General features: G+C 44.3%; 1 protein-coding gene across 1 annotated transcript in view; it reads left to right on the top strand.

Moving 5' to 3' along the window:
- Positions 1-22330, top strand: part of LOC143775068 (uncharacterized) — a 187793-nt gene that overhangs the window by 102036 nt on the left and 63427 nt on the right. Inside the window, exon 2 of the mRNA XM_077262902.1 lies at positions 18324-18390. Coding sequence (XP_077119017.1) covers positions 18324-18390 — 67 coding nt within the window. The remainder of the gene's footprint in view (positions 1-18323; positions 18391-22330) is intronic.

Here is a 22330-nt window from a genome sequence, read left to right as displayed (position 1 = left end):
CTGCAGCAGACACGTCAGCAGAAAGTGGGGAGGTCAGCTCAGACGTTTCTCAAAGATCGGGCTCCTCGGATGACGAGGATTACGTCTGTTTCCCTACAGACAGTGTAAATAGTCTGATTAAGTCAGTGAGGGGTACTATGGGAGTATCAGAGTCTAAAGAACCTCAGACACCTCAGGACGCTATGTTTGCTGGTCTTTCGCAAAAGAAAGGCCATGTATTTCCAGTGAATCAGGCCATCAAGGACCTGGTTAAACGGGAATGGAATAAAAGGCAGACCCGGACTTTAATAGACGGGAGGGCCTGTTGCAAACATCAGTGGAAAAATATCAATCTTATCTTAAAGAAAGGAAGCAGTCACAATTTCAGAGGGATCTGAAGGCCTTTGAGGAGAATCAGGCTTATTCCTTCCATCAAAATAATACCTCTGATATATCTTCCTCAGATATTGAAACATCTGATACGGAAAGATCTCAGCCATCCTCAAATTTTCCCTCAAGAGAAGGGAAACGTTACAGATCAGGATGGCGAAACAGAGGAAGGCAGCACACCAGGGGTTTTTTCAGAGGAGGTCAGAACCAACAGGGAGCAGGGGTATCTACGAGTGGAAGAAATGCTTCATATCCACAACCATCCCCCTCCTCCTCATCTTCATCCTCTTTTTTAGAGAGGGACATCAGAACAGGGTACCATCTGAGGCCCAAAGTGTTCTGAATCATGGCCGAATTGTCAATCTGGCAGATATCCCTCTCACACGGGAAGAGTACTGTGTCCTGGGGAAGGGTTTGAATTTTGTCCCTACAAATAAATTTGACAGCTTTGGCTGGACTAAGGACATCCATTTATTTTGTAGAAAATTACGATGGAGAAAATTCTTCACACATAATGACAAAATGGAGTGTGAAAGATTGGGCATAAATGAGGACGAGGTTGAGGGATTTAGAGCACTCGTGGGTCTCCTAGAGGAGAATGAGTCATCAAGTGCAGGGGCTCCATATACCAGTCTGAGAAATAAGAGTACAAAAATGCCCCCTCAAGGTGATATCACAAGTGTGGACATTTTCCTCAGTCTTGTCGAGAGAGATCTAAGAAAAATCCCGTCAGGGCCCACTGACTCTAATTTGACAACAGCAGAACAGGAGTCGTTGGGCCAACTTATCAAAAAGAAGGGTCTGGTTATCAAGCCCTCCGATAAGGGGGGGAATCTGGTAATTATGACTGAAGCTAAGTATATTGATATGTGTCATACAATTTTGAAAGATCGGGACACTTATGAGATCTTCTCTAATGACCCTTCGGCCAATTATAAAGAGGAGCTGAAATGTCTTCTTGAGACAGCACTGGTAGAGAAACTTATCTGTAAAAGTGAATTTGATTTTCTATTACCATCACATCCAATGCTGGCTACCTTTTACACCTTGCCAAAGGTGCATAAGGGTTTAGATCCTCTAAAAGGGCGCCCAATAGTCTCGGGGTCTGATTCGCTAACCCAAAATTGTGGCGTTTACATCGATGAGATACTCCGTCCTTTTGTGTTATCCCTTCCCTCATATATTAGGGACACCTCTGATCTTCTCCTCAAGTTGGAGGGCATCCATGTCATGGAGGGTTCCTTCTTGGCCTCCATCGATGTAGAGAGCCTTTATAGCAATATACCACATAATTTGGGTATAGGTGCGGTAGAACATTATCTAAAATCAAGAGCTGTTCAATGTAGACAACATAGCCTATTCGTGTTGGGTCTTTTACAATTTATTCTGACAAGGAATTTTTTTACTTTTGACAGGAAGTACTTCCACCAGCTCAGGGGCACCGCGATGGGCAGCCCTTGTGCCCCATCTTACGCCAATCTGTTCCTGGGCTGGTGGGAGGAAACCGTAGTCTTTACCGATGATACAAAATGGTGGCATGAACACGTCAATGTCTGGTATAGATATATCGACGACGTGTTCGTAATTTGGCATGGGACACAACAGGAATTTATGGCTTTCATGAGAGAGCTCAATATAAATGAAGTAGGGATGAAGTTCACCTATGAGCTGAATGAGACCACTTTAGCTTTCCTGGATGTTCAAATTACTAAACTGGCCAATGGATCATTAAAATCAAAAATTTTTCGTAAACCAACAAGCACGAATAGTCTATTAAGATGGGAAAGTCACCACCCGAAGGCTCTAAAAATTGGTATCCCAAAAGGCCAGTTCCTGAGGCTAAGGAGGAACTGCTCCGACATGGATGCCTTTCACAAACAAGCAGTGGACATGAAAAATAGGTTCACTGAAAGGGGCTACCCTAGGGGTATTATTGAAAAAGCTTATAATCATGCCTTGACACAAGAAAGGAATTCTCTCTTGCAGACGCAAACTCGGAACCATGGCAAAAGCTCTACTCCAACCAGGACCAGAATTATTGGGACCTATGACTGTCAAGACGTGTGGTTTTTTTAGATGCGGAGGTTGTGTAAACTGTAAATACATGCAGCCATGTAGATCAATTAAGAGCGCATTCAATGGTAGAGAATTCTTTTTGCGTGATTTTTCCAACTGCAAAACCAGTGGTGTGGTCTATGTGGCCACATGTAGCTGCCCCAAAAATTACGTGGGGAAAACTAGAAGAGAGATGAGGAGGAGGGTTGGGGAACATATTGGTGATATCAAACACAAACGTGATACCCCTGTTGCTAGACATGTAAATGAGATACACGGAGGTAATCTAAGTGATATCTCATTCAGTATTTTGGATACGTTCACCCCTAACATTAGGGGCGGGGACTTTGACAGGTTACTATTACAGAAGGAGTGTGCCTGGATTTACCGCTTCAATTGTATCACCCCAAGGGGTTTGAACGAAAATGCATCTTATGCCTGTTTTCTTTAGACAAAACATCCAACAGACCTCCTCTCCCCCTCTTTGGTGTATGTATATGGGTATATTTATATGCCTCTGTATATAATGACTGAGTGCCTGAGGCCTGTTTTGGTTACCTCCCCAATAATTGTTGGGGTACTGTTCCTTATATTTATACGATCAGATTGCTGTGCCTTGTCCTTCATCCCATTTAATATGGGATCCACAAATTATTGTGTTATATCGAGCAGATCTGATTATCTATCAAGGCCTTTCTTGTGTCTGGAACACTCATTTTTTTTTTTTTTTTGTTTTTTGGTAAAACTGCCATTCATCGATTGTACATGATTAAAATATTACATTTCCCTCTCCCTCCCCTTTCTCTTTACATATCTGCAGGGTCCAGAATGCTAATATATATCTGATGTGGTACTTACAGATGTATATATTATATTATATGGGCAAAAAAGACTGGGGCAACATGCATTTAGCATCATAGGATGTATAAAATCCACTTCTGGCGTGTTTTATGGTTTGGGGCATGCGCAGTAAATATGTACAGCTAAGTAACAGAACCATTGACCGGGGACATCTGCGGTCATATGCGGCTGGTACTCTAGGGTGTGCAAAATTAATCGTCCGCTAGATGGTGTCCCTATTAGGCTGGGGATATTCTCAGTTAAAATGCCCATTGAGGTAATAGACCCAGCGTGCATGAAGTACCCGTATTGTCTGAGACTTCAAGAAAATGGCCGCCAGGGTGTTTCCGGTCTTGCGCGGTGATCCGGATGAGGCAGATCTCGGGAAATAGTTCTAAACAGCTGGCCCGGACATGCGCAGTGTCATCCGCACACGACCCGGCGTTCCATGTGGTTAATGGACGCCGGGATCGATTACTAACAGAGCGGTGTATATACTTTTCATATTACCGGTAGTACAAGCCTGGCGAGCTACCATATACCTTTGAGAAGAAGGTCTAAGTGAATGGGAGATAAGAATGGGCGGCAATAGACCTGCAGTTATTAAGGTAGGGCTGCCTGACTGGCAGGGCCAAGATTATCTATATATACTAGTGTTTTGGGTGTTCACCATGCAGCATCATTTATCCGGGCCTCCTGATGATCCAGTTGGTGAAACGCGTTGAGGCGTGAGGCATGGGTCCTCAAGAACATCATCCATTTATGATGAGTATAATCTGACTTTAACTGACACTGTTCTTTGGTATCACATCCTGGGTGTGCAGGTTTATCCATACTGCATTATAACCTTTAACACCATCCTACCTTTATTTATTATAACTGATGTGGCCTCCCTCCTTTGCATATATCAATTAAGCCTTGTGGCTAGATTGTGGTGATGCGGTATTGCATTTATTATAACTGATGTGGCCTCCTTCCTTTGCATACATCAATTAAGCCTTGTGGCTAGATTGTGGTGATGTGGTATTGCTCCATTTATTATATCTAAGTTATTATCTGGAATTATATTTATCTGTATTTTATCATATGATTAGGCTCCACCACCACTAGCCACATCTAGAGGTTCTAGGGCTATTGCTAGGGAGAGCCATCGTTGAGTGGGGGCGCCACTTCCGCTGCACAGTAGGGTGCCAACCCCCACAGTTAGGTAGGTGGTCACAGAACAGGTGTCAGTATTAGTCTAGTTTGTTTGCACTGTTTGTCAGCACTTTAGGCACGGCATCACTTTTCTTCACATGGTCTTAACACGCTCTGACAAGCAAATTACCATGCGTATTTAGTACTTTCCTACCGCGTGAGACTGGGGTTCAATTGTATCACCTATGCTAGTGGCCTAAATAGGAGCCCCAGGACCAGTCGTCGAGGAGCGGGGGCGCCTCTCTCGTTATCTGATTAGGGTGCCAACCTCCGCTGTATAGGCAGGGCAAGTCAGTGATCATAGCGTGAGGGTCAGTTGCAGTGTGCACGGTTGTGTGTATTATTTGCTGTATGGTTAAAGGTTTTAATATATGCTTAATAAAAATTTAAGATTTTATCTAATATCATTCTAGTGCCATAAGGTTCTTGTTAGTTTTTGAATATTTTGACCTTATTTGTTTAATTAAGTTCTTTTTGAGTTTGAGTTTATTTCCCTTGGCGGGCATGGCAAGTTTTCTGTCGGGCCCTCTCAACACGGATATTTGGTTGGAGGACGCTAATCAGGCTTTTTGCACTAGTGGTCAGTTAGGCGCTAGTGGTGCAAATCAGTCTCTAAAAGCACAGTTCGGTGACCTATATGGTGACTACAAAGCACACATTAAATCTTGGTGGGAAATTAAGGCCTTAGAGAATTACATTAAAAACAGGGTGATCCCCAGAGGCCTCAGAATCAATTTAAATCCCTCACCTAGGGCTGCTTCCACAGACTTATTGACTAAGTGGGTGAAAGAATCCATAGATTCCTCTATAAGGTTCATGCAGCTGCTCCTCGAGGAGGAGAAGAAATTATTTGAAGCTTCATCAAAACAGCTGAATAAGTCTATAGAACAAATTCTAAAATTAAAGGCAGACCCGGACTTTAATAGACGGGAGGGCCTGTTGCAAACATCAGTGGAAAAATATCAATCTTATCTTAAAGAAAGGAAGCAGTCACAATTTCAGAGGGATCTGAAGGCCTTTGAGGAGAATCAGGCTTATTCCTTCCATCAAAATAATACCTCTGATATATCTTCCTCAGATATTGAAACATCTGATACGGAAAGATCTCAGCCATCCTCAAATTTTCCCTCAAGAGAAGGGAAACGTTACAGATCAGGATGGCGAAACAGAGGAAGGCAGCACACCAGGGGTTTTTTCAGAGGAGGTCAGAACCAACAGGGAGCAGGGGTATCTACGAGTGGAAGAAATGCTTCATATCCACAACCATCCCCCTCCTCCTCATCTTCATCCTCTTTTTTAGAGAGGGACATCAGAACAGGGTACCATCTGAGGCCCAAAGTGTTCTGAATCATGGCCGAATTGTCAATCTGGCAGATATCCCTCTCACACGGGAAGAGTACTGTGTCCTGGGGAAGGGTTTGAATTTTGTCCCTACAAATAAATTTGACAGCTTTGGCTGGACTAAGGACATCCATTTATTTTGTAGAAAATTACGATGGAGAAAATTCTTCACACATAATGACAAAATGGAGTGTGAAAGATTGGGCATAAATGAGGACGAGGTTGAGGGATTTAGAGCACTCGTGGGTCTCCTAGAGGAGAATGAGTCATCAAGTGCAGGGGCTCCATATACCAGTCTGAGAAATAAGAGTACAAAAATGCCCCCTCAAGGTGATATCACAAGTGTGGACATTTTCCTCAGTCTTGTCGAGAGAGATCTAAGAAAAATCCCGTCAGGGCCCACTGACTCTAATTTGACAACAGCAGAACAGGAGTCGTTGGGCCAACTTATCAAAAAGAAGGGTCTGGTTATCAAGCCCTCCGATAAGGGGGGGAATCTGGTAATTATGACTGAAGCTAAGTATATTGATATGTGTCATACAATTTTGAAAGATCGGGACACTTATGAGATCTTCTCTAATGACCCTTCGGCCAATTATAAAGAGGAGCTGAAATGTCTTCTTGAGACAAGAGTAGAGAAACTTATCTGTAAAAGTGAATTTGATTTTCTATTACCATCACATCCAATGCTGGCTACCTTTTACACCTTGCCAAAGGTGCATAAGGGTTTAGATCCTCTAAAAGGGCGCCCAATAGTCTCGGGGTCTGATTCGCTAACCCAAAATTGTGGCGTTTACATCGATGAGATACTCCGTCCTTTTGTGTTATCCCTTCCCTCATATATTAGGGACACCTCTGATCTTCTCCTCAAGTTGGAGGGCATCCATGTCATGGAGGGTTCCTTCTTGGCCTCCATCGATGTAGAGAGCCTTTATAGCAATATACCACATAATTTGGGTATAGGTGCGGTAGAACATTATCTAAAATCAAGAGCTGTTCAATGTAGACAACATAGCCTATTCGTGTTGGGTCTTTTACAATTTATTCTGACAAGGAATTTTTTTACTTTTGACAGGAAGTACTTCCACCAGCTCAGGGGCACCGCGATGGGCAGCCCTTGTGCCCCATCTTACGCCAATCTGTTCCTGGGCTGGTGGGAGGAAACCGTAGTCTTTACCGATGATACAAAATGGTGGCATGAACACGTCAATGTCTGGTATAGATATATCGACGACGTGTTCGTAATTTGGCATGGGACACAACAGGAATTTATGGCTTTCATGAGAGAGCTCAATATAAATGAAGTAGGGATGAAGTTCACCTATGAGCTGAATGAGACCACTTTAGCTTTCCTGGATGTTCAAATTACTAAACTGGCCAATGGATCATTAAAATCAAAAATTTTTCGTAAACCAACAAGCACGAATAGTCTATTAAGATGGGAAAGTCACCACCCGAAGGCTCTAAAAATTGGTATCCCAAAAGGCCAGTTCCTGAGGCTAAGGAGGAACTGCTCCGACATGGATGCCTTTCACAAACAAGCAGTGGACATGAAAAATAGGTTCACTGAAAGGGGCTACCCTAGGGGTATTATTGAAAAAGCTTATAATCATGCCTTGACACAAGAAAGGAATTCTCTCTTGCAGACGCAAACTCGGAACCATGGCAAAAGCTCTACTCCAACCAGGACCAGAATTATTGGGACCTATGACTGTCAAAACAGCAGGGTAATAAAAATTCTTTCCAGATATTGGGATGTACTAACAGCGGATCCAGATTTGGCTGACATAGTGGGCCCTCGACCACAGATAACATATAGAAGAGGTCGCTCACTTAGGGACAATCTGGTATATAGTCATTTTAAAAGGTCATCCCCTGCTGGTACCTGGTTGGACCGTAAGACGTGTGGTTTTTTTAGATGCGGAGGTTGTGTAAACTGTAAATACATGCAGCCATGTAGATCAATTAAGAGCGCATTCAATGGTAGAGAATTCTTTTTGCGTGATTTTTCCAACTGCAAAACCAGTGGTGTGGTCTATGTGGCCACATGTAGCTGCCCCAAAAATTACGTGGGGAAAACTAGAAGAGAGATGAGGAGGAGGGTTGGGGAACATATTGGTGATATCAAACACAAACGTGATACCCCTGTTGCTAGACATGTAAATGAGATACACGGAGGTAATCTAAGTGATATCTCATTCAGTATTTTGGATACGTTCACCCCTAACATTAGGGGCGGGGACTTTGACAGGTTACTATTACAGAAGGAGTGTGCCTGGATTTACCGCTTCAATTGTATCACCCCAAGGGGTTTGAACGAAAATGCATCTTATGCCTGTTTTCTTTAGACAAAACATCCAACAGACCTCCTCTCCCCCTCTTTGGTGTATGTATATGGGTATATTTATATGCCTCTGTATATAATGACTGAGTGCCTGAGGCCTGTTTTGGTTACCTCCCCAATAATTGTTGGGGTACTGTTCCTTATATTTATACGATCAGATTGCTGTGCCTTGTCCTTCATCCCATTTAATATGGGATCCACAAATTATTGTGTTATATCGAGCAGATCTGATTATCTATCAAGGCCTTTCTTGTGTCTGGAACACTCATTTTTTTTTTTTTTTGTTTTTTGGTAAAACTGCCATTCATCGATTGTACATGATTAAAATATTACATTTCCCTCTCCCTCCCCTTTCTCTTTACATATCTGCAGGGTCCAGAATGCTAATATATATCTGATGTGGTACTTACAGATGTATATATTATATTATATGGGCAAAAAAGACTGGGGCAACATGCATTTAGCATCATAGGATGTATAAAATCCACTTCTGGCGTGTTTTATGGTTTGGGGCATGCGCAGTAAATATGTACAGCTAAGTAACAGAACCATTGACCGGGGACATCTGCGGTCATATGCGGCTGGTACTCTAGGGTGTGCAAAATTAATCGTCCGCTAGATGGTGTCCCTATTAGGCTGGGGATATTCTCAGTTAAAATGCCCATTGAGGTAATAGACCCAGCGTGCATGAAGTACCCGTATTGTCTGAGACTTCAAGAAAATGGCCGCCAGGGTGTTTCCGGTCTTGCGCGGTGATCCGGATGAGGCAGATCTCGGGAAATAGTTCTAAACAGCTGGCCCGGACATGCGCAGTGTCATCCGCACACGACCCGGCGTTCCATGTGGTTAATGGACGCCGGGATCGATTACTAACAGAGCGGTGTATATACTTTTCATATTACCGGTAGTACAAGCCTGGCGAGCTACCATATACCTTTGAGAAGAAGGTCTAAGTGAATGGGAGATAAGAATGGGCGGCAATAGACCTGCAGTTATTAAGGTAGGGCTGCCTGACTGGCAGGGCCAAGATTATCTATATATACTAGTGTTTTGGGTGTTCACCATGCAGCATCATTTATCCGGGCCTCCTGATGATCCAGTTGGTGAAACGCGTTGAGGCGTGAGGCATGGGTCCTCAAGAACATCATCCATTTATGATGAGTATAATCTGACTTTAACTGACACTGTTCTTTGGTATCACATCCTGGGTGTGCAGGTTTATCCATACTGCATTATAACCTTTAACACCATCCTACCTTTATTTATTATAACTGATGTGGCCTCCCTCCTTTGCATATATCAATTAAGCCTTGTGGCTAGATTGTGGTGATGCGGTATTGCATTTATTATAACTGATGTGGCCTCCTTCCTTTGCATACATCAATTAAGCCTTGTGGCTAGATTGTGGTGATGTGGTATTGCTCCATTTATTATATCTAAGTTATTATCTGGAATTATATTTATCTGTATTTTATCATATGATTAGGCTCCACCACCACTAGCCACATCTAGAGGTTCTAGGGCTATTGCTAGGGAGAGCCATCGTTGAGTGGGGGCGCCACTTCCGCTGCACAGTAGGGTGCCAACCCCCACAGTTAGGTAGGTGGTCACAGAACAGGTGTCAGTATTAGTCTAGTTTGTTTGCACTGTTTGTCAGCACTTTAGGCACGGCATCACTTTTCTTCACATGGTCTTAACACGCTCTGACAAGCAAATTACCATGCGTATTTAGTACTTTCCTACCGCGTGAGACTGGGGTTCAATTGTATCACCTATGCTAGTGGCCTAAATAGGAGCCCCAGGACCAGTCGTCGAGGAGCGGGGGCGCCTCTCTCGTTATCTGATTAGGGTGCCAACCTCCGCTGTATAGGCAGGGCAAGTCAGTGATCATAGCGTGAGGGTCAGTTGCAGTGTGCACGGTTGTGTGTATTATTTGCTGTATGGTTAAAGGTTTTAATATATGCTTAATAAAAATTTAAGATTTTATCTAATATCATTCTAGTGCCATAAGGTTCTTGTTAGTTTTTGAATATTTTGACCTTATTTGTTTAATTAAGTTCTTTTTGAGTTTGGGAATGGAATAAAGGACAAAAAGGGTTTGTGCCAGTCTCATGTAAAAGGAGATACCCCTTCGATGATGAGGACTTGACCACTTGGTCCAAAGTACCTAAAGTGGATGCGGCTGTGGCATCCACCTCCCGCCGTTCCTCCCTGCCAGTCGAAGATGCAGGTTCATTATCAGATCCTATGGACAGGAAATCTGACACAATACTTAAAAAGTCATGGGAGGCCTGTGTAACTGCCTTTAAACCTGCAATTGCAGCCACATCTACTAGCAGGTCTATGCTAGTTTGGCTCGACCAGCTGGACCAAAACATTAAGGCCGGAGTATCCAGGGAAAAATTGCGCTCCGCTATTCCTTTAATTAAGGGGGCTGCGGCATTTATTTCTGATGCCTCTATTGACTCACTCCGTCTAGCGGCCAGAACGGCCAGTCTTACTAACACGGCTCGTAGAGCCTTATGGCTAAAAAACTGGAAAGGAGATGCCCAGTCCAGGTCCAAATTGTGTGCCATACCCTGTCAGGGTGAGTACCTCTTCGGAACAGTGTTAGACGAAATACTCACTAAGGCGGGTGAAAGGAAGAAGGGGTTCCCTAATCCCTTTATTCCTTCTTACAGAAGGGCGTTCAGGAAGCCACCATTCGGCAAGAAGGGAGGCTTTAAAGACCGATGGAATAATAATAAGGAATTCAAACAAAAAGGAAATCTATTCAATAAACGTCCCTTTAAGCCAGCGGATAAATTCCGTTGACCCGGTTCTGCCAGTGGGAGCTAGACTTCTACACTTTGCAGAGCAATGGAAGGAAATAACGGTCAATCCGTGGGCCATCAATTTAGTTTCTTCAGGCCTCGCTTTAGATTTCATCCAAACACCTCCGGATTCCTTCCTTCTTACATCCTTAAAATCTAGGCCTCAGCAGGAGGCCCTTGAAACGGAAATTAAATCCCTCATATCCAAACACGTATTAATAAAAGTACCACCATCCCAGATAGGGAAGGGCTTCTACTCCCCCTTATTTCTAATTTCTAAGCCGGACGGCTCTTTCAGAACCATAATCAATTTGAGAAAATTAAATTCCTTTATAAAACCCAGAACATTTAAAATGGAATCTATTCGTTCAGCTATTAAAAATTTGTTTCCAAATTGTTACATGGTAGTATTGGATCTTAAGGATGCTTACTACCATCTCCCCATACACCAGTTACACCAAAAATTTCTCCGGGTAGCAGTGGTTATAGAGGGGCAGGTCTGTCACCTACAATACCGGGCTATGCCATTTGGGTTATCCATGGCTCCAAGGGTTTTTACCAAATTACTATCAGAGGTAATGTCCTTCCTACGAGTAAGGGACACACTAGTAATTCCGTATCTAGATGACCTGTTGATTGTAGGTAGAGATTCCCTACAGTGTGAGAGGAGGTTGGGGGAAGTAGTATTTTCTTTGCAAAAACTGGGCTGGATTATAAACTGGGAAAAATCCAGGCTCCAGCCTGTGACATGTCAGAAATTTCTGGGGCTCCTATTGGACTCAGTTGACCAGATATGTAGGCTTCCTGATGAGAAAAAGACCACCATAATACATAAAGTGAGTATAGCCATCAGTAAGCGTAGTATGTCATTGAGGAATGCCATGTCTTTATTAGGTTCCCTGACTTCTTGTCTTCCCGCAGTCCAATGGGCGCAATTCCACACTAGACAGCTACAGAAATTTGTATTACAAGAGGACATTAGGAGGGAAGGAAAGCTGGATGACACAGTCGTTCTAACGTCAGATGTAATACACTCCCTTGCATGGTGGTTAGATTGGGGCAATCTATCTAAGGGAGTTTTATGGGTTATCACTTCATCCACTAACGTTACCACGGACGCTAGTCCCGATGGCTGGGGAGCACACTTTCAGGATCAGGTAGCCCAGGGTCTCTGGTCTTATGCAGAGCTTGAGAATTCCTCTAATGTAAAAGAGTTGAAGGCTATATTTTATTCCCTGCTCCACTTTCTCCCTCAGCTGAGAGGCTCTCATACAAGGGTCTTCTCCGACAACACAACCGCAGTGGCCTATCTGAACCGTCAAGGAGGTACTCGGTCAGAAAATCTTATGGGAGTTGCTTCAGACATCATGGAGCTAGCCGAAGGTCACCTACTATCCTTGTCGGCAGTTCATATCAGAGGCATAGACAATCTTCGTGCAGACTTCCTCAGCCGCCACACTCTGCATCAGGGGGAATGGATGCTCAACAGGAAAGTGTTCAAGTTGATAACAGCCAAATGGGGTGTACCCCAGATAGACTTGTTCTCCACACGAGCAAACCGTCAGGTGAGGATGTTCGCCTCTCTATGCAGAGAGGACAATCCAGACATATTCGATGCCCTCCATATAACATGGGCATTCGACCTAGCCTATGCATTCCCTCCATGGAATCTACTGCCAGTGGTCATAAGAAAGATAAGGGAAGAAGGAGCAAGAGTCCTTCTGATAGCCCCATTCTGGCCCAAGAGGCCATGGTTTTCGTGGCTCAGAGCGATGTCAATTTCAGACCCCTGGATTCTGCCTCAGACCAAAGACCTTCTATCTCAGGGGCCGTTCCTACATCCTCAAGTAAAAGGAATGAACTTGACTGTCTGGAATTTGAGAGGCAATTACTAGAGCTTAGAGGGTTCTCAAGGGGGTTAATAAATACCCTCATGAGGAGTAGGAAGCCTTCCACTACCAGTATTTATGTTAGGATTTGGAAGAAATTTCTTGAATTCCATACTGCACAACTCTCTTCGGAAGTTCCTATATTCTCAATATTAGAATTTCTACAGAAGGGTCTGGACTTGGGACTCTCGGTTAGCACATTAAAGGTCCAAATTTCGGCTCTAGGAGCTCTGTTTAATTCTGATGTTGCAGGCAATAGATGGATATCTAGGTTTATTTCTGCTTGCGAGAGATCAAGACCTATTAAGGTACCACAGATTCCACAGTGGGATCTGACGTTAGTCCTGGATGCATTGACACAAAGCCCTTTTGAGCCTCTTCAGACAGCCTCTTTGAAGCATGTCTCATTAAAGACGATATTACTAGTGGCATTAGTATCTGCCAGAAGGGTGAGTGATCTCCATGCCTTATCAGTAGATCCTCCATTCCTGTCAGTGACTTCTGACAGAATAGTTTTAAAGACAGATCCATGTTATCTCCCTAAAGTAGCCACTAGTTTTCATAGGTCTCAGGAGATCTTGTTACCTACCTTTTATGAGAACCACTCGACTCCAGAAGAAGCTAGGCTTCATACCCTAGACGTTAAAAGAGCTATTCTAACCTATATAGAAAGAACTAGGGACTGGAGGGAGAGTAGGGCTCTCTTTGTGTCTTTCCAGGGGAAAAACAAAGGATCCAGAGTCACAAGGTGCACACTGTCGCGCTGGATCCGGGATGCTATAATCTTGGCGTACAAATCTAAGGGAAGAGATCCTCCTCTGCATATCGGAGCACACTCCACTAGGGCCGTGTCGACTTCCTGGGCAGAAAGAGCGAACGTGCCAATACACCTTATATGTAAGGCTGCAACTTGGTCTTCGCCTAATACCTTCTATAAGCACTATAGACTAGACCTATCTGCTGCTTCTGATCTAACCTTTGGGGTATCGGTTCTCGGCTCAGTTAACCCACCCAATCTATAATCTCTGTAAATCTCTCAGTGGGTGCTGTCGTGGCGAATAGAAAATATCGGATTACGTACCGGTAATGCTCTTTTATAGAGCCCACGACAGCACCCATTCGATTCCCTCCCTTTTCTTTATTTAGTTACACGTGGTGTCTTATAGGGAGATGTATATAATAGAGTAAGATGATATGATGTTGTAAATATGTATATATAACTAAACCTGTTAAACTAAAAAACCTGGCGGCGGTTCCTCCTTATTCTCTGTAAAACAACTGAGGAGCGAGGGGGGGCCGCCCCTTTTATCTCTCTGTAGGTTTCCTGTTCCCAGGGGCGGATCCCCTCTCTCAGTGGGTGCTGTCGTGGGCTCTATAAAAGAGCATTACCGGTACGTAATCCGATATTTTATTGTTGTATAACTTTTGACCTCTAATTAAAAATCCTGAAGATGTAACTTTGGCACATTTCCATTTATTTCTGAAGATATTGTACAGTCTATGAAAAAAATGAAGGGGTGCCAATAACGAGCAGGACTGTATGTACATGTATCGATAAAAAGGCATTTTAACAAGCACACAGCTCTGGACAGTTAGTGCCATGATGCTGGATGCTGAGGATTAGGATTCTGCAGGGCTGATGAGACCAGGTCTTGAGGAGCTGAGGGATGAGGAGGAAGGTGAGGAGCTAATTGTTATATAGAAGTTAATGGGCTGGAGAGAGGTAGCTGGGATATTATGAGTTTACAGTCCCCTTGAATGTAACTACAGCACACACTCTCTGCCAGGTTCTGGACATGCACTAGTAGCCAAGCTCCATGGAAACAAGTTGCACAGTAATAAATCGCACCTCACCACCTGTGCGCTCGACCCCTTCCCATCCCACCTCCCCAACCTCACCACCACACTTATCCCATCCCTAACCCACCTCTTCAACCTATCACTAACTTCTGGCACCTTCCCTTCTGCTTTCAAACATGCCACAATCACGCCTATCTTTAAAAAGCCAACCCTCGATCCAACTGCTATGTCCAGCTATCGCCCATTATCGCTGCTCCCATTCGCTTCCAAACTCCTGGAGCAGCACGTCCACTCTGAACTTTTCTCCCACCTCTCATCTAACTTGCTCTTTGGCAATCTACAATCTGGTTTCCGCCCCCATCACTCAACTGAGACAGCCCTGACCAAAATCACTAACGACCTACTTACCGCCAAAGCTAACGGACAATACTCTGTACTCCTCCTTTTAGACCTGTCCTCTGCTTTCGAGACAGTTGACCACTGCCTCCTACTACAGATCCTCTCCTCCTTTGGCATCAAAGACCTCGCTCTATCCTGGATCTCCTCGTACCTTTCCAACCGCACATTCAGCGTCTCCCACTCTACCTCCTCATCCCAACCTCTCTCTGTTGGAGTCCCCCAAGGCTCTGTCCTAGGACCCCTACTCTTCTCAATCTATACACTTGACCTGGGACAACTCAAAGTCCCATGGATTCCAGTACCACTTCTATGCTGATGACACTCAGATCTACCTCTCTGGCCCAGACGTCACCTCTCTGCTGTCCAGAATCCCAGAGTGTCTATCAGCCATATCCTCCTTCTCCTCTCGCTTCCTCAAACTCAATGTGGACAAATCTGAACTCATCATCTTTCCTCCATCCCATAGATCTTTCTTACCTGACCTATCTATCGCAATCAGTGACATCATGCTTTCCCCTGTACTGGAAGTCCGCTGCCTCGGAGTAACCTTTGACTCTGCCCTGTCCTTCAAACTGCACATCCAAACTTTGTCCACCTCCTGTCGCCTCCAGCTCAAAAATATCTCCAGAATCCATCCTTTCCTCAACCGTCAATCTACTAAAATGCTTGTGCATGCCCTCATCATCTCCCGCCTTGACTACTGCAACATCCTTTTCTGCGGCCTCCTTGCTAACACCCTTGCACCTCTCCAGTCCATCCTTAACTCTGCTGCCCAACTAATTCATCTCTCTCCTCGCAACTCCTCCGCTTCCCCCCTCTGCAAATCTCTTCACTGGCTCCCATTCCCTCAGAGTATCCAGTTCAAATTACTAATACTGACCTACAAAGCCATCCATAACCTGTCACCTCCATATATCTCGGAACTAATCTCCCGATATCTTCCCTCACGTAATCTCCGGTCCTCCCAAGACCTCCTTCTCTCCTCCACACTTATTTGCTCCTCATCCAACCGCCTCCAAGACTTCTCCAGAATATCCCCCATCCTCTGGAATTCCCTGCCCCAACACATCCGACTATCAACCACATTCGGATCCTTCAGACGGAACCTGAAAACCCATCTCTTCAGGAAAGCCTACAGCCTGCACTGACCCCGCTGCCTCCTCAACACTACCGGAGATACTGCCTCACCAACACCGAAGCTCCTGCAACCCTCAACCTACTGTCTCCTTCCACATAATCCTGTAGAATGTAAGCCCGCAAGGGCAGGGTCCTCACCCCTCTGTATCAGTCTGTCATTGTTAGTTTGTTTACTGTAAGTGATATCTGTAACTTGTATGTAACCCATTCTCATGTACAGCACCATGGAGTCAATGGTGCTATATAAATAATAATAATGTTTATTTCTACATAAACATATTGTCATGCTCGCGCCCAGACTGGTTGGCGCGGGCGTGCGGAGGTGTGTGGCCCCACTGTGCCACAGACCAAACCTCCCTGGAGGGGCGTAACTAAGTAGCTTCCTAGGTGTTCGCTGGAGCCTCTGATGGTGAGGTCAGACTTGTGCAATAGGAAGCTACCAGGTACCACTCCAGGGTGGAGTCTGGTTGTGGCTGCTGATCCCACCGGGGAACGGAACATAGACAAGCAAGCGGGCACGGCTGGCACATAGGCAGGCAGACGGGTACAACAGGAACACTGTCAGGCAGGCGGGCACGGCTGGCTCTCTGGTAGGCAGGCGGGCACGGCTGGCTCTCTGGAAAGGTAGGCGGGCACGGCTGGCTCTCTGGCAGGACTGGTGGGAAAGACTGGTATACTGGAAGAACCGGTAGGGACTGGTCTGCAGGCAGGTATGTAGAACGGGTAAGAACCTGTTCAGACACGAGGACCTAGGAATAAGTAGATAAAGACCGCAAGAGCGGATGCAGAGCGAAAGCACAGGAGCTAGAGCCAAGAACAGAAATGCAGGAGGCGGAGCCAAGAGCTGGAGGCGGAGCCAAGAGCTGGAGGCGGAGCCAAGTGCAGACAGGCAGGAGGCGGAGCCAAGAGCTGGCAGCGGAGCCAAGTGCAGGAGAAGTAGAACCTCAAAGAGCGGAGCCAGGTAGAACCGCAAAGAGCGGAGCCAGGTAGAACCGCAAGGAGCGGAGCCAGGTAGAACCGCAAGGAGCGGAGCCAGGTAGAACCGCAAGGAGCGGAGCCAGGTAGAACCGCAAGGAGCGGAGCCAGGTAGAACCGCAAGGAGCGGAGAGGAGCTGCGGGAGAGGTCTCTGCAGCAAAGCTGAGCAGAGCCACAAGGAATGTGGAGAGAAGCTGCAGCAAGGGATAACTGCAACAGCAGAAGATAAGCTTAGTAGAAAGGAGCAGAAACGCAGAAGTGAGGAGCAGAGGTAAAGTCACAAAGGTTCAGAGCAGGCAGAGCTGCAAGAGAGCGGAGTGTAAGCAGACTGAGAATACAAGGAGAGACAACAGGGAAGGAAGCCAAAGACTAGGAGACAGAGGTAAGACTAAGTACAGACAAGGCAATGGAACAAGACACAAGGACAAAGACACTGGGACCAGGATATTCTGCCTCCTGGTGGGCGGACAACAAGACCAAGGAAATAACACAGAGAATCCTCCAGAGAGGGAGTAACTCAGAGAAAGGCCAGGCAAACTCAGAAGCAAGACACTAACTGAGCTAACACATTGCACAGGCCCAGAACACTGGGTGGAGCTGCACTATATACTGGAGGCCTCCTGGCAATTGGTCAGGAACAGATTGGACAGATGCACCTGATTCCTATAAGAACCAGAGAGTTCAGGCGCCGGCCCCCTATACACAGAACCAAGAAGCATGCAGAGAGCAGAGACATAGAACATGGTGCTGGCATAAAACAGAAACCACATCATGGCCTGGAGCAGTGGGTAAGATAGTGTGAGAGATGTGAGGCCACGCCGTGATGCCAGCAGAGTTGTTACACATATTCTGTAGCATTTAACATTTCAGAAAAGATAAAATATATCACATCAGGAGAAAGAAAGCAGATGAAAAAGCAAGTCAATTGCAAACTTGCTTATTTTCATGTTAACTAATTAAAGAAATATATTACTTTGAGAATACCCTTTAATGGGGGTCCTGAATTGATTAAGCTGGGGTTGTCCTGTAGTGGATAACCCCTTTAAGTCAGTGAGTTATCACAGTGCATAAACGAAGCAGTGCTATGACAGCTTCAGCTCAGATTCATCTGTAGAAGATTAATGCAGTTGACTAAAAACTCTTATTGTATTTTGTTATTACAGATTACATTTATCTGGGAAATCTAGCATTTCATTTGATGACTTCAATAATTGTTTTCAGAATAACAAGGTAAGAACATCATTCTATAATTATGGAATAGAGTCTATGACTGGAGAATAAGGGGGAAATCATTGGGAACATATGTATTGTACTGCAAGCCTTCGTCCCGGCAATTCTCTGCAGATTTCGAACTACTGCTACCAACTAGTTTTATAACTGCCATGGAAAGCACAACCAAGTATAGACTACTGCACTTCCTTTTAGAGTGGGAATTGTTATTCAGTTGGAAGTTCCTTTTGACTAATAAATAATTTTGGGAAACAAACAACTGAATTTTTGACTAATGTTTTCAACTTTCACTCTGTATTATTATTATTATTTATTTGTAGAAGTGCTGGTGGTCTTTGTTGCCATGAGTGATTATAGTCTAGCACAAAGAAAGCAGGATAGCCATGTAGGCAGTAGGTTTAACATTAATTTTATTTCTGACACCAGATTCCTGACTTGTGGAATAGAGAGGAAGAAGAGTATAAGCCTATGTGCTGATTTTGATGTGGATCCGCAGTGTTTTTGGACGCGCGGAATTGCATCAAATCCACAGTGTAGTGCACAAGCAATGTTAGTCTATGTGAAATTGACATTTGGTGTGCACATGCTGCGGAAAAAAAGTGCAGAATCGCAGCGTGTTTTTTTTTTTGCAGCATGTCAATTCTTTTTGCGGATCTGCAGCATTTCTGCACCCATTGACTTCCATTATGTCAGGCCAATCCGCAGCAAAACCGCAGGTTTTAAAAAAAGATCTGCGGATTTGCTGCGGATGTGCCTGCAAGAAACGCTACAGATCGGGAGGGGGAAGAGTGTGTGGGTGGATACAGTGTGTGCAGAGAAGATGTGCATGTCTGTGTGCGGGTGTTTGTGTGTATCTGTGTGTGTGCATGGGTATGCGGGGCTGTATGTGTGTGTGTGTGCGGGGCTGTGTGTGTGCGTGCGGGTCTGTTTGTAGGCAGGCATCATCCAATGGGACTACTAGTCCCATCAGTCTATGGCTGCTACAGTGACAGCTAGCCTGATGATGGGACAGCAGTAGTCCCATCATCCGGCTACTGTGTCCAAGTGTAAAAAAAAAACAAAACACATACACACATATAGACATACAGTACATACAACATACAGTACATACTCACCATACAGGTAATCCCCGAAGCCCTCGATCACCTGTAAAAAAAATTAAAAATAATAAACCGTATAAATATATAATATATATTATTATATATTAAACAGTATACTCTCTGATCCGATGTAATCCATGTAATAACGAGTGTCCCACGACGATCTCCCATGGAGAGCTGTCACATCGACAGATGTGACCGCTGACAGCTCTCCAGGGGCTCCGGGATACAATGACGGAAGGTATCCTTCCGCACTGTTTCCCTCCACCGCTGTGAGTAGAGTATAGTTCATACTGTCACTTGTGGCACTGCTGAGTGGGAAAATTCTCACGCAGCAGTGCTGTAAAGTGAGAGGCCATTGAACCCTCAGTGATAATACTGCAGGAGCCATTGTCTCCTGTCAGTGGCCTATAGAGCTGTCAAATCTCCTGATGTGACTGCTCTATAGGGGAGATCGTCGTGGAACACTCGTTATTAAATGGACTGAGTCGGACCAGGGAGTATTTGTGTTGGTTTATTATTTTTTCTTTTTTTCCAAGAGATCAAGGGCGTCGCATGGATTGGCAGAAAAATAAAGATGGCAAAACCGTGTGGTGTTTTATTTCATTTAAAATACTTTATTCTTCATGTGTTTATTTAACCCATTAACAACTATAGGATTAGTTATGGATAGGTGTCTTATTGAAGCCTCTCCATTACTAAGCCGGCTTGATGTCACCTTACAACTCAAAGGTGACATTAACCCTCTATTACCCCATATGCCACTAGTACAAGGCAGTGGGAATAGAGAGGCTAAGTGCCGGAATTGGCGCATTTTAGAGATGTGCGATTTCTGGGGTGACTGTGAGCTGATGTTTGTAGCCGTGGGGGGGCAATATCCATGGTCCCTTCCTAGGCTATGAATATCAGTCCGCAGCTGTCTGCATAGCCTTTTCTGGCTATTAATTATAGGGGGACCCCACGTCGTTTTTTTTTGGGGGTCCCCCTATTTTAATAGCCAGTAAAGGCTAAATATACAGCTGGGGGCTGATATAGCCTGGGAAGATCCATGGGTATTAACCCCTTCCCAGGCTATAAACATCGGCCCCTTGTCGCTGGCTTTCCCTCTCTGGTGCAGAAAATTGCGTGGGAGACATTTTTTTTAAAAATTTTTTATAAATTAAACAGATATTGCGTTTAAGGCCGGGGTCACACTTGTGAGAAACTCGCACGAATCTCTCACATCAATACCCGGCACTGCCACCGGCAATTGAGACCGGAGCGTGCGGCTGCATGTATTTCTATGCAGCTGAAAGCTCTGATCCCGAGTGCCGGGTATTGAGGTGCAAGACTCGAGCGAGTTTCTCACAAGTGTGACCCCAGCCTAACGCATATTTTGTGTGTGTGATTTTAACTCTTTATGTACCATTTTATTATGTTTATTACTAAACATCGGGCTTGGTATTATCTATCTATAGATAGATATACCGTATCTATAGATAGATGGATAGATGTATCTATAGATAGATGGATAGATATATCTATAACTTGATGGATAGATATATCTATAGATAGATAATAGATAGGTCTATCTATAGATCAAATCAGCGCGGATTTTAACTGTGTTTTCTGCCAAGATATGCAGAATCTGCGCAGAAAATTCCATAGGCAAATCTGCAACGTGTGCAAACGATCAGTAAACGCTGCGGGTTGGATGCTACGTACTTGTGCATCGTCCAACCCACAGTGTCCAGACGTTACCGCATAGTGAATGGGATTTGAAGAAATCCCATGTCCACCATGTGTCCACTCTCCAAACCGCAGCATGTCAATTTCTCTTTCGGAGAAGCGAGTATCCGCAAGAGAAATTTCACACATAGAATGTATTGAATGCGGTAAATCCGCATGGTTCAGCGAACATATGCGGATTCACCTGCATTCAATAGACAGCAGCACTTTAAACGCAGCGAACATACGCTGCGTCCAAAGCGCTGCCAGTTCCGGATCGTCTGCACATACCCTTAGGATTAAATTCTCTCACATGTGTATTTTCAAGTTTTATGGAAGGGTCGCTGGGTAATCGCAGTCACTCTCCTTTGAACGGTACTGAAAACTTTCACTTTTGATTTTTATGCAATGTGCTTATTTTATCTAGACCCATAATACAGAATGGTTAAAGCCCAGCTCTGCAAAATGTCTTCAGAAAAAATCAGGAAAACAAAAGTGCACTATGGCAAGTGAGAACAGCCAAAGTAGTGACAATGACAGAGCATGGACAATACTGGGAGAGAAAATAAACAAGAGGTACTTCATAATCCTACATGTGTGAACTTGAATTACTAGGAAGACCCATGAACTTTAGTGATGTCATCAGTAAAATAATAAAACCAATTTTAGGACTGTGGACCCTTCCTGTACCGTGTGCTGTTTTCATCTTATTTAATTGGTTTGCACCTTTTGTCTTATGTCATATTCTACTAGTGGATCACTTGAACAGTTCCTCCCTCCGTGTTGTCTTTGTACATCAGGATTGATCACATTGGAGCAATTTACTGTAGCTTTGAAGTGTATGGACGTAATGTTCAATGACAAAGAGCTCCTGATTATGTGGACCAGGTAAAGTTTAATTTCAAAGCAATGGCTCTAAAAATAAATGTTGTTTAGGTGATGCATGTTCTGTAATGGATCACTAAAACTTACCTCGTATATTGTTATTCCTTTGAATATGGTAGCTAAGGATGACTATGGCTAAAAGAGTTTATTTAAGTGCATGAAATACTGTACAATCTAGATTTACACATCCACCAAACAGTAATGCATTGTTTCTATCACACATAGGTAAATACTCTTGTGTAGTAAAT

This window comes from Ranitomeya variabilis, chromosome 5, assembly GCF_051348905.1.
Source record: "Ranitomeya variabilis isolate aRanVar5 chromosome 5, aRanVar5.hap1, whole genome shotgun sequence".
NCBI lineage: Eukaryota > Metazoa > Chordata > Amphibia > Anura > Dendrobatidae > Ranitomeya > Ranitomeya variabilis.
This window is presented reverse-complemented; position numbering and strand designations above follow the sequence as displayed.